This window comes from Bombina bombina, chromosome 10 (assembly GCF_027579735.1).
Source record: "Bombina bombina isolate aBomBom1 chromosome 10, aBomBom1.pri, whole genome shotgun sequence".
NCBI classification, from domain to species: domain Eukaryota; kingdom Metazoa; phylum Chordata; class Amphibia; order Anura; family Bombinatoridae; genus Bombina; species Bombina bombina.
In genome coordinates, this window is record NC_069508.1 from 173,922,826 (window position 1) to 173,935,438 (window position 12,613).

At 40.5% G+C, this 12,613-nt stretch overlaps 1 protein-coding gene across 1 annotated transcript in view; it reads right to left on the reverse strand.

Annotated features, from left to right (window-relative positions):
* LOC128641003 (cytochrome P450 4B1) overlaps nt 1–12,613 on the reverse strand; it is a 115,797-nt gene that overhangs the window by 39,582 nt on the left and 63,602 nt on the right. Inside the window, exon 2 of the mRNA XM_053693510.1 lies at nt 2,181–2,325. Within this exon, the coding sequence (XP_053549485.1) occupies nt 2,181–2,325 (145 nt within the window). The remainder of the gene's footprint in view (nt 1–2,180; nt 2,326–12,613) is intronic.

Consider the following 12,613-nt stretch of genomic DNA (forward strand, 5'->3'; position numbering starts at 1 on the left):
CTTGAACAAAGGATACCAAAAGAACAAAGCAAATTTAATAATAGACGTACATTGGAAAGATGTTAAATATTGGATGATCTAATTGAATAATGAAAGATTCATTTTGAATTTACTCAAGCAAATACTTTTGCACTAGTACTAGTAGGTAACATGAATATGCTCATTCCTCTTTTATTACTAGATATTGTGTTGATGACTCATAAATATACAAGTCCTGCCCAGACATTTCTAGAGAACTCGTATCTACCTCTCACCCTCCTAGATATGATATGATTAGCTGAAACGTTTATAGCTGTTTTATTCCCTCCCAGCAATAGGAAAATACATAAAGTGCCTCCTTATTTGTAAACAATTCCTCCTAGACTGCTGCTTCAGAGCTATGTAGGCTTCTGATGTTACCACGTCTCACAGCCCTTAAAGGGACACTAAACCCAATTTTTTTCCTTTAATAATTCAGATAGGAAATGTAATTTTAAGCAACTTTCTAATTTACTCTTATTACCAATTTTTCTTCATTTTCTTGGTATCTTTATTTGAAAAAGCAGGAATTTAACGCTCAGGAGCCAGACCATTTTAGGTCCAGCACCCTGGATAGCACTTGTTTATTGGTGGCTACAATAAGCAATCATAACCCAGGTTCTCAACCAAAAATGGTCCGGCTCTTAAGCTTTACATTCCTGCTTTTTAAATAAAGATACCAAGAGAATGAAGAAAATTTGATAATAGGAGTAAATTAGAAAGTTGCTTAAAATTGCCTGCTCTATCTGAATCATGAAAGAAAAACATTTGGGTTTAGTGTCCCTTTAACTCACTAACTAGACCAACTAGGCACAGCACTAGGGTGGGAAATCAAAAGAACAACAGAAATTCAGCTTGGATGACATTTTGTCACTGAATTTATTAAAATATTCAAACCGGTTGCACCTCGGCCATGTTTTCCTGGACACTTATGAGTTATACATGTTGCAGGGTGTGCGGGGAGGAACATGCATAGTGCTGTTCAGTGTCACTATTTGCTTGCTGTCTAAGGTTGACACTCCTGTTCCGTCCTGCACACCCTGCAGCATGTGTAACTTATAAGTGTCCAGGAAAACAAGATGGGGTGGCAACCCTAGTTGCACCCTTGATATTTAGTTTTGTTACCGCCCTAAACTTGACTGGTCTGGAAATAACCTGCTGTAGACTCTTTGGGGCCAAAGTATCAAGCTCCGAATGGCGCTTGATGCCCCTTGTTTAAAGACCGCTGCTCCATAATTTGTCCGCCTGCTCTGTGGTCTCCTTTCTGTGGGCTAGATTACAAGTGTTGCTGTATATATATATTTTTTTGCGTTAGCGAAAACTCTGCTTGTTTTTAATTTTTGAGCTTGCGGGCTTGTGTTCGTATTACAAGTTCCCAAAAAACATAGTTTGCTCTAGCGTTAACCCGAATGGCGCGAAAAAACAAACTCAATGTTCCATGTACGAGTGCATGTATTACCCCATAGAGATCAATAGAGAAAAAAAAGTGGGGAAAAAAACACTTTTTTGTTTCGGAAACCCAGTTAACCACAGCTCTGATATTGCAGAAAGGATTGAAGCATAAAAGGCAATTGCACTAGCACAATCGCGATTTCTCCCCACTTGTAATATCAGCGGTTGAAAAATGCTAGGGGAAACATGATATCTCTAGCGCAAAACCATTTGCACCTCACTTGTACTCTAGTCCTTTGTGTTTATATATGTTTCATTCTCTCGGATCTATGATAATGACAGAATAATTTAAACATGGAATTTAGAAGTAAGCACCTTAAAATTCTGTATCTCCTTTGAAAATATGCATTTTATTTGTTAATAGGTTTTTTCATTATCTTTTCACCCTATATAAATGCAAATTATTTCTTATGTTACCTCTGAGATAATAATTGAAAACAAACATTTTGATGCCCCTTTAGAAATTAAGTAGTACAATTTTTAGTATAGTTGGGGATACAACAAGCAAAATAAGCTATTTAAAATGACAATATAAAGGTAAATTAGCTACTTGTAAACAGTTTAATACACTCCAGCAGGTAAAATAGATTATTGTGAACACATTAAGGGGGTGGGGAATTTTACAGAGCACTGTCCCTTTAAGCTGACTCTCTATGAAATATAAAAGTACAGCAGATAATGTCTGGAGAATAGTATATGACATCACTTACCTTGCCGTGCTATAATAGCTTTGGCATAGTCTGGGTGACATACAATGAGAGAAGCAAAAAAATTTCCCAACCACATGGGGTAGCCGTACTTAAATTTCTCCCCATATCCAGCGACAATATCTAGATCTCTCCCATCTTGTCGGAACTGGGGAGAGGATACAAAATAATTAGCACACAAATGTCCCAGTACCAGCATCATTATAGCATCAGGTATAAGCTACATTTATATTACATTGATTGTACAACATAATTAAACTGATCTTGAGAAAGTTTTACATCTAAACATCTAAAACATAAACTCTAGTTATTGTCACTGAACAATTTGCTTATGCAAATAAAAGGTGAATGGGACAGAAAGGTCTGAGAACTAGAACAGTCAGACAGTGCTGCTCTCACACCTATGGATGTAACATGCACACATATGTATGATGTCATAAGGTCAGAAAACAAATAAACAGTTAAAGTGACAGAAAACCCCAGCATTTTCTTTCATGATCTGTATAGAACATAACAATTTAAACAACTTTCAAATTTTCTTCTACTATCAAATTTGCTTCATTCTCTTGTCATCCTTTGCTGAGGGAACAGCATTGTACTACTGGCAGGTAGCTGAACACATCTAGTTAGCCAATCACAAGAGGCAAATGTATACAGGCACCAATCAGCAGCTAGCTCCCACTAGTGTAGGATATGTGTGTATTCTTTTTCAACAATAGATACCAAGAGAACAAAACACATTTGAAAATAGAAGTTAATTTAAAAGTGTCTTATTCAGATAGAGCATGCAATTTTAAACAACTTTCCAATTTACTTCAATTATCTAATTAGCTTCATTCTTGTGATGTCCTTTGTTGAAAAACATAAAAAAATAGGTTAAATAGCTGCTAGTTTGTGGGTGCACATAGATGCCTTGTGTGATTAACTCACCCATGTGCATTGCTATTTATTCAACAAAGGATACCTAAAGAATGAAGCTAATTAGATAATAGAAGTAAACTGAAATGTTGTTTAAAATTGTATTTTCTATCTAAATCATGAAAGAAAAAATGTGGGTTTTGTGTCCCTTTAAAGGAACAGTCTAGTTAAAATAAAACTTTCATGATTCAGATAGAGCAGCAATTTTAAGGAACTTTCTAATTTACTCCTATTATCAATTTTTCTTCGTTCTCTTGGTATCTTTTTTTGAATGTAAACTTAGGAGACGGCCCATTTTTGGTTTAGCACCTGGGTAGCGCTTGCTGATTGGTGGCTACAATTAGACACCAATCAGAAAGTGCTACCTAGGTTCTGAAGCAAAAATGAGCCGGCTCTTATGCTACATTCTTGCCTTTTCAAATAAAGATACCAAGAGAACGAAGAAAAAATTATAATAGGAGTAAATTAGAAAGTTGCTTAAAATTGCATGCTTTATCTGAATCATGAAAGTTTTATTTTGAGCAGACTGTTCCTTTAATCTTAGATCTATTACATATATGATTATTGTGCATTATATAATGAATTGATAGAAAATCCAGAGCATTGTGATACATCTAATACAACTCACTGTGATCCTGTAACTTTAATATTGAGTTGATTTACAGCTCTGCTCTTTCAAGCAGTGATGTTTATTTTGTTAGAAAATCATTGCTGCCTTATCACAGGACATATAAGATAAGAGCACTGTACTTTAGTGCATTTAGTGCTACAAGAATTTAGGTCAAATTCCAGTTCACATAAACCGCTTCTGCTGTCATGTAGAGAAGAGGAGACCTTATATACCAGGCCCTGGAAGCAAATGTCTGACTCTCCTTGGTATGCCAGACAGTTACCTGTCTGTATGCAACTGTGACCTCCCTTATATGTCAGGCTGTGTACCCCTGTATGTCAGGATGTGACCTCTCCTATAAGTCAGGCTGTGTACCCCTGTATGCCAGGCTGTGTCCTCTGCTATAAGTCAGGTTGTGCACCCCTGTATGCCAGACTGTGGCCTCTAATATTAGTCAGGCTGTGTACCCCTGTATGCCAGGATGTGACCTCTCCTATAAGTCAGGTTGTGCACCCCTGTATGCCAGGCTGTGACCTCTAATATTAGTCAGGTTGTGCACCCCTGTATGTCAGGCTGTGACCTCTGCTATAAGTCAGGTTGTGCACCCCTGTATGCCAGGCTGTGACCTCTAATATTAGTCAGGTTGTGTACCCCTGTATGTCAGGCTGTGACCTCTGCTATAAGTCAGGTTGTGCACCCCTGTATGCCAGGCTGTGACCTCTAATATTAGTCAGGTTGTGCACCCCTGTATGTCAGGCTGTGACCTCTCCTATAAGTCAGGTTGTGCACCCCTGTATGCCAGGCTGTGACCTCTGCTATAAGTCAGGTTGTGCACCCCTGTATGCCAGGCTGTGACCTCTGCTATAAGTTAGGTTGTGCACCCCTGTATGCCAGGCTGTGACCTCTCCTATTAGTCAGGCTGTGTACCCCTGTATGCCAGGCTGTGACCTCTAATATTAGTCAGGCTGTGTACCCCGTATGCCAGGCTGTGACCTCTAATATTAGTCAGGCTGTGTACCCCTGTATGCCAGGCTGTGACCTCTAATATTAGTCAGGCTGTGTACCCCTGTATGCCAGGCTGTGACCTCTAATATTAGTCAGGCTGTGTACCCCTGTATGCCAGGCTGTGAACTCTCCTAATAGTCAGGCTGTGTACCCCTGTATGCCAGGCTGTGAACTCTCCTAATAGTCAGGCTGTGTACCCCTGTATGCCAGGCTGTGACCTCTCCTATTAGTCAAACTGTGTACCCCTCTGAGCCAGGCTGTGACCTCTCATATGTGAGGCTGTGTACCCCTGTATGCCAGGCTGTAAACTCTCCATATGTCAGACTGTGTACCTAAGTGAGCCAGGCTGTGACCTCTTATATTGAGCCAGTCTGTGACCTCTCATATGACAGACTAGTCAGTGTGGGCAGCATGTACCTTATCTGAGGCAAATTGCTGTTGCTATCACAGTATGCTGCAGGTGTTTCTCTATCACAGTATGCTGCAGGTGTTTCTCTATCACAGTATGCTGCAGGTGTTTCTCTATCACAGTATGCTGCAGGTGTTTCTCTATCACAGTATGCTGCAGGTGTTTCTCTATCACAGTATGCTGCAGGTGTTTCTCTATCACAGTATGCTGCAGGTGTTTCTCTATCACAGTATGCTGCAGGTGTTTCTCTATCACTATCTCGCTGCTTCAGGTTTATAATGAGTGTATTGTTTTTATCTACCTAGTATGGTATAATTTCTGGTGTTCTGCCAACAAACTGCAGACACCGACATAAACCTCTGTAATATTACATCACTGAAGCCGAAATGGGTCTTATCCCCAGAACTGGCACCACACAAGAATATAACTCAGAGACATATGGGCATCACATGATGAGGGTAATTTATAGAGATTAATGATGCGCTGAGGGCATAGGGTGGACATTTTGCCCATCAGCTTTGGAACCAAGAGTGATAATCACAAAGCAAATTGGTAACGACAAAGAGCCAGGAACATGTACTGTAGGTAATAGAAGAGACGATAAGAACATTATCAAATAGCCATCAGTTATTCTCTAACGGCTAGATTTGGAGTTTTGTCGGTAACGACCCGAAAAACTAACGCCGGCTTTTTTCTGGCCGCACCATAAAAATAACTCTGGTATTGAGAGTCCACATAAAGGCTGCGTTAGGCTCCAAAAAAGGAGCGTAGAGCATTTTTAACGCAGCTTCAACTCTCAATACCAGAGTTGCTTACGCAAGCGGCCAGCCTAAAAACGTGCTCGTGCACGATTCCCCCATAGGAAACAATGGGGCTGTTTGAGCTGAAAAAAAACCTAACACCTGCAAAAAAGCCGCGTTCAGCTCCTAACGCAGCCCCATTGTTTGCTATGGGGAAACACTTCCTACGTCTGCACCTAACACTCTAACATGTACCCCGAGTCTAAAAAACCCTAACCTTACACTTATTAACCCCTAATCTGCCGCCCCCGCTATCGCTGACACCTGCATTTTATTTTTAACCCCTAATCTGCCGCTCCGTAAACCGCCGCTACTTACATTATCCCTATGTACCCCTAATTTGCTGCCCATAACACCGCCGACCCCTATATTATATTTATTAACCCCTAATCTGCCCCCCTCAACGTCGCCTCCACCTGCCTACACTTATTAACCCCTAATCTGCCGAGCGGACCGCACCGCTATTATAATAAAGTTATTAACCCCTAATCTGCCTCACTAACCCTATAATAAATAGTATTAACCCCTAATCTGCCCTCCCTAACATCGCCGACACCTAACTTCAATTATTAACCCCTAATCTGCCGACCGGAGCTCACCGCTATTCTAATAAATGGATTAACCCCTAAAGCTAAGTCTAACCCTAACACTAACACCCCCCTAAATTAAATATAATTTTAATCTAACGAAATTAATTAACTCTTATTAAATAAATTATAAATATTTAAAGCTAAATACTTACCTGTAAAATAAACCCTAATATAGCTACAATATAAATTATAATTACATTGTAGCTATTTTAGGATTAATATTTATTTTACAGGCAACTTTGTAATTATTTTAACCAGGTACAATAGCTATTAAATAGTTAAGAACTATTTAATAGCTAAAATAGTTAAAATAATTACAAAATTACCTGTAAAATAAATCCTAACCTAAGTTACAATTAAACCTAACACTACACTATCAATAAATTAATTAAATAAACTACCTACAATTACCTACAATTAACCTAACACTACACTATCAATAAATTAATTAAATACAATTCCTACAAATAAATACAATTAAATAAACTAGCTAAAGTACAAAAAATAAAAAAGAACTAAGTTACAAAAAATAAAAAAATATTTACAAACATAAGAAAAATATTACAACAATTTTAAACTAATTACACCTACTCTAAGCCCCCTAATAAAACAACAAAGCCCCCCAAAATAAAAAATGCCCTACCCTATTCTAAATTACTAAAGTTAAAAGCTCTTTTACCTTACCAGCCCTGAACAGGGCCCTTTGCGGGGCATGCCCCAAGAAGTTCAGCTCTTTTGCCTGTAAAAAAACATACAATACCCCCCCAACATTACAACCCACCACCCACATACCCCTAATCTAACCCAAACCCCCCTTAAATAAACCTAACACTAAGCCCCTGAAGATCATCCTACCTTGTCTTCACCATACCAGGTTCACCGATCCGTCCTGGTTCCAAAATCTTCATCCAACCCAAGCGGGGGTTGGCGATCCATCATCCGGTGGCTGAAGAGGTCCAGAAGAGGCTCCAAAGTCTTCATCCTATCCGGGAAGAAGAGGCGATCCGGACCGGCAACCATCTTGATCCAAGCGGCATATTCTATCTTCATCCGATGACGACCGGCTCCATCCTGAAGACCTCCACCGCGGACCCATCTTCTTCCGGCGACGTCCAACTGAAGAATGACGGTTCCTTTAAGGGACGTCATCCAAGATGGCGTCCCTCGAATTCCGATTGGCTGATAGGATTCTATCAGCCAATCGGAATTAAGGTAGGAATATTCTGATTGGCTGATGGAATCAGCCAATCAGAATCAAGTTCAATCCGATTGGCTGATCCAATCAGCCAATCAGATTGAGCTTGCATATTAGGGGTTAATACTATTTATTATAGGGTTAGTGATGCGGATTAGGGGTTAATAACTTTATTATAGTAGCGCTCAGGTCCGCTCGGCAGATTAGGGGTTAATAAGTGTAGGCAGGTGGAGGCGACGTTGAGGGGGGCAGATTAGGGGTTAATAAATATAATATAGGGGTCGGCGGTGTTAGGGGCAGCAGATTAGGGGTACATAAGGATAATGTAGGTGGCGGCGCTTTGCGGTCGGCAGATTAGGGGTTAATAAGTGTAGGCAGATGGAGGCGACGTTGAGGGGGCAGATTAGGGGTTAATAAATATAATACAGGGGTCGACGGTGTTAGGGGGAGCAGATTAGGGGTACATAAGGATAACGTAGGTGGCGGTCGGCAGATTAGGGGTTAATAGAGTGTCGGCGATGTGGGGGGACCTCGGTTTAGGGGTACATAGGTAGTTTATGGGTGTTAGTGTACTTTAGAGTACAGTAGTTAAGAGCTTTATAAACCGGCGTTAGCCCAGAAAGCTCTTAACTACTGACTTTTTTCTGCGGCTGGAGTTTTGTCGTTAGATGTCTAACGCTCACTTCAGAAACGACTCTAAATACCGGAGTTAGAAAGATCCCATTGAAAAGATAGGATACGCAATTTACGTAAGGGGATCTGCGGTATGGAAAAGTCGCGGCTGAAAAGTGAGCGTTAGACCCTATTTTGAGTGACTCCAAATACCGGCGGTAGCCTAAAACCAGCGTTAGGAGCCTCTAACGCTGGTTTTCACGGCTACCGCCAAACTCCAAATCTAGGCCTAAGATTATTGCTTTTATTATAGAACATTGCTGGCAAGTATTTTAAAATAATTTTCAAAAATAAGCAAAATTAATTACATAGCTAAACTGGCTGGAGCAGCAAACTACACCCCCCCCCCCCCCCTTATCAGTGTTTAGACACAGGCATTGTATTTCAACTGAGTTCACAGCTTCTAGGCAGGCTCCAGTAGATAATCACTGTGTACTTCTGAATTCTACAAAAACAACAATAGATATAGATACAGCCATAGAAGGAAATGTGTGGGGGGAGTTAGAGCTTTACAATTCAGAAACTAAAAAGAAAGAGTTAATGGTGGGGCACTGCAGTATACATTTGCAGGTAAAGTAATTAAAGTACCTATTATTTATTATATTTTGTCTCTATCCCAACTTGCTTTACCACATGAAATCTTTGTATGGCTCCTCTGCTTGGTGGGGATGATGGAGCACACTGATTCACTGTTACTGTGTTTACTCCTCTGTGTATTTATATATGTTCAGAAAATGGCTCCAGTCTGGATGATGCTGCTGGTGCCATTTACTGCAAATAACAAAGGCACCAGAGGTTCTGTATGCGCAAATAGGCAGACATGGTGGTTCTCTATATGATGTATTCAGATATTGGGGCATATTTATCAAGCTCCGTATGGAGCTTGATGCCCCATGTTTCTGGCGAGCCTGCAGTACGATTGGGTTGATTGACACCCCCCTGCTGGCGGCCCATTGGCTGTGAGTCTGCAGGCTGCGTTGTTGCACCAGCAGCTCTTGTGAGCTGCTGGTGCAATGCAGAATACGATGAGCGTATTGCTCGCCGTATTCAGCGAGGTCTGGCGGACCTGATCCGCACTGTCGGATCAGGTCCGCCAGACCTTGATAAATAGGGGCCTATAGGTATTGTTGGTATTGTTGTTGACACCCATAAGGGGGGACCCATAAAAATGTTTGCACTGTGATAGACAATAATTATATAATGAATTTCAATGTAGAGAAATTGTGAAGACATAAAACACCTTTTTAGTACAAGAAATGTTATACTCTTGCAATGCATTGCACCTTGTTAGCTGCAGTTATTTATCTATAACCAAACTCTCTCCCCCGCTCGCCTTATTTGTAGGAGCATATCCAGACTTGTTAGTAGCGTAGACTCAGCGAGTCACTGTTATTTTATTAGTAACACACCTTGTTTTTTGCATCTTATCATTTCAGCTGGGGCCAACTGAGGACAGCCATGTAACTAAGGTAGCCACCTTTTCCGGAAAAAAATACTGTTCAAGCTCATTACAGGGAGTGCAGAATTATTAGGCAAATGAGTATTTTGACCACATCATCCTCTTTATGCATGTTGTCTTACTCCAAGCTGTATAGGCTCGAAAGCCTACTACCAATTAAGCATATTAGGTGATGTGCATCTCTGTAATGAGAAGGGGTGTGGTCTAATGACATCAACACCCTATATCAGGTGTGCATAATTATTAGGCAACTTCCTTTCCTTTGGCAAAATGGGTCAAAAGAAGGACTTGACAGGCTCAGAAAAGTCAAAAATAGTGAGATATCTTGCAGAGGGATGCAGCACTCTTAAAATTGCAAAGCTTCTGAAGCGTAATCATCGAACAATCAAGCGTTTCATTCAAAATAGTCAACAGGGTCGCAAGAAGCGTGTGGAAAAACCAAGGCGCAAAATAACTGCCCATGAACTGAGAAAAATCAAGCGTGCAGCTGCCAAGATGCCACTTGCCACCAGTTTGGCCATATTTCAGAGCTGCAACATCACTGGAGTGCCCAAAAGCACAAGGTGTGCAATACTCAGAGACATGGCCAAGGTAAGAAAGGCTGAAAGACGACCACCACTGAACAAGACACACAAGCTGAAACGTCAAGACTGGGCCAAGAAATATCTCAAGACTGATTTTTCTAAGGTTTTATGGACTGATGAAATGAGAGTGAGTCTTGATGGGCCAGATGGATGGGCCCGTGGCTGGATTGGTAAAGGGCAGAGAGCTCCAGTCCGACTCAGACGCCAGCAAGGTGGAGGTGGAGTACTGGTTTGGGCTGGTATCATCAAAGATGAGCTTGTGGGGCCTTTTCGGGTTGAGGATGGAGTCAAGCTCAACTCCCAGTCCTACTGCCAGTTTCTGGAAGACACCTTCTTCAAGCAGTGGTACAGGAAGAAGTCTGCATCCTTCAAGAAAAACATGATTTTCATGCAGGACAATGCTCCATCACACGCGTCCAAGTACTCCACAGCGTGGCTGGCAAGAAAGGGTATAAAAGAAGAAAATCTAATGACATGGCCTCCTTGTTCACCTGATCTGAACCCCATTGAGAACCTGTGGTCCATCATCAAATGTGAGATTTACAAGGAGGGAAAACAGTACACCTCTCTGAGCAGTGTCTAGGAGGCTGTGGTTGCTGCTGCACGCAATGTTGATGGTGAACAGATCAAAACACTGACAGAATCCATGGATGGCAGGCTTTTGAGTGTCCTTGCAAAGAATGGTGGCTATATTGGTCACTGATTTGTTTTTGTTTTGTTTTTGAATGTCAGAAATGTATATTTGTGAATGTTGAGATGTTATATTGGTTTCACTGGTAAAAATAAATAATTGAAATGGGTATATATTTGTTTTTTGTTAAGTTGCCTAATAATTATGCACAGTAATAGTCACCTGCACACACAGATATCCCCCTAAAATAGCTATAACTAAAAACAAACTAAAAACTACTTCCAAAACTATTCTGCTTTGATATTGAGTTTTTTGGGTTCATTGAGAACATGGTTGTTGTTCAATAATAAAATTAATCCTCAAAAATACAACTTGCCTAATAATTCTGCACTCCCTGTAGTATAAATTTGCATAAATAATTATACAGCACGTACTGCCCAGTGTCAGAATTCTGTGTTTCAGTCACAGGTCATGGGTCATCCAGCAGGATAATGACCGGAAAAAACCTCACCTCATATAGCACCAAAGAATGGAGGAAAAGAAAACATTAGACCATTCTGAAGTGTCCGTTTATGAGTCCAGATATGAATCCCATTAAACTGTGGAAAATGCTGAAACTCGCAGTTGGGGAAAGGCACCCATTAAACCAGAGATAACTGCAGCAGTTTGCTCAAGAAGAGTGGCCCAAAATCCCAGTGAAAAGGTTTAGAAATCTTATTCAGAGCTACAGGAAGCGCTTGTTTGCAGTTATTGGAGTCGATTTATCAACCCGTCAGTGCATCTGTTTCACCTGTTTCCGCACAAGGCTTCGGGCTCGCCGGAAACAAGAGTTAAGAAGCAGCGGTCTTAAAACACCTGCTCCTTAACTCATCCGCCACTTCTGAGGTGGCAGACAGCAATCAGCCCAATCGGATACGATCAGCTGGATTGACACCGCCCTGCTAGTGGCCAATTGGTCGCGAATGTGCAGGGGGCGGTATTGCACAAGCATTTTACGAGAAATGCTTGTGCAATGATAAATGCGACAGCGTATGCAGTTCGGCATTTATCGATGTCCGCCCGCACATTGTTAAATCGGCCCCATTATCTCCAAGGGCTGTGCTATATTTGTTTTACTGTTTAAAGTAATAAGTGAAGTCATAAATCAAAAGTGAAATTTTGTTCTATCACATTTTAAATAAAAAAAATGGTGGATACTAAAATTATCGATTTTTACTTAGTTCAGAGAAAATTGTGAGTTTTCCTATTAAAGTAGAAAGGAATTAATGCTACTGGGAGTGATTTAAAATGATCAATTGGTTGTACTTCCTATACACGTTTAATAAGCTTGACCATGATAGCATCTTTATTTCTATATTTAATTTTTATTTTCAACTTAGAAATACCGGCCATGGCCTAGTCTCTATTGAGGTGGTAAAGTTTGGAAACTGATGGTAACATAAAAAATCCTAATAGACTTTAATGGAGATAAATGATTTTAATCACCAGTTTTCAAGCTTTACAACCTTAAAGGGACAGTATACTATAAAATTGTTTTTCCCTCAATGTGTTTCCAATTACTTT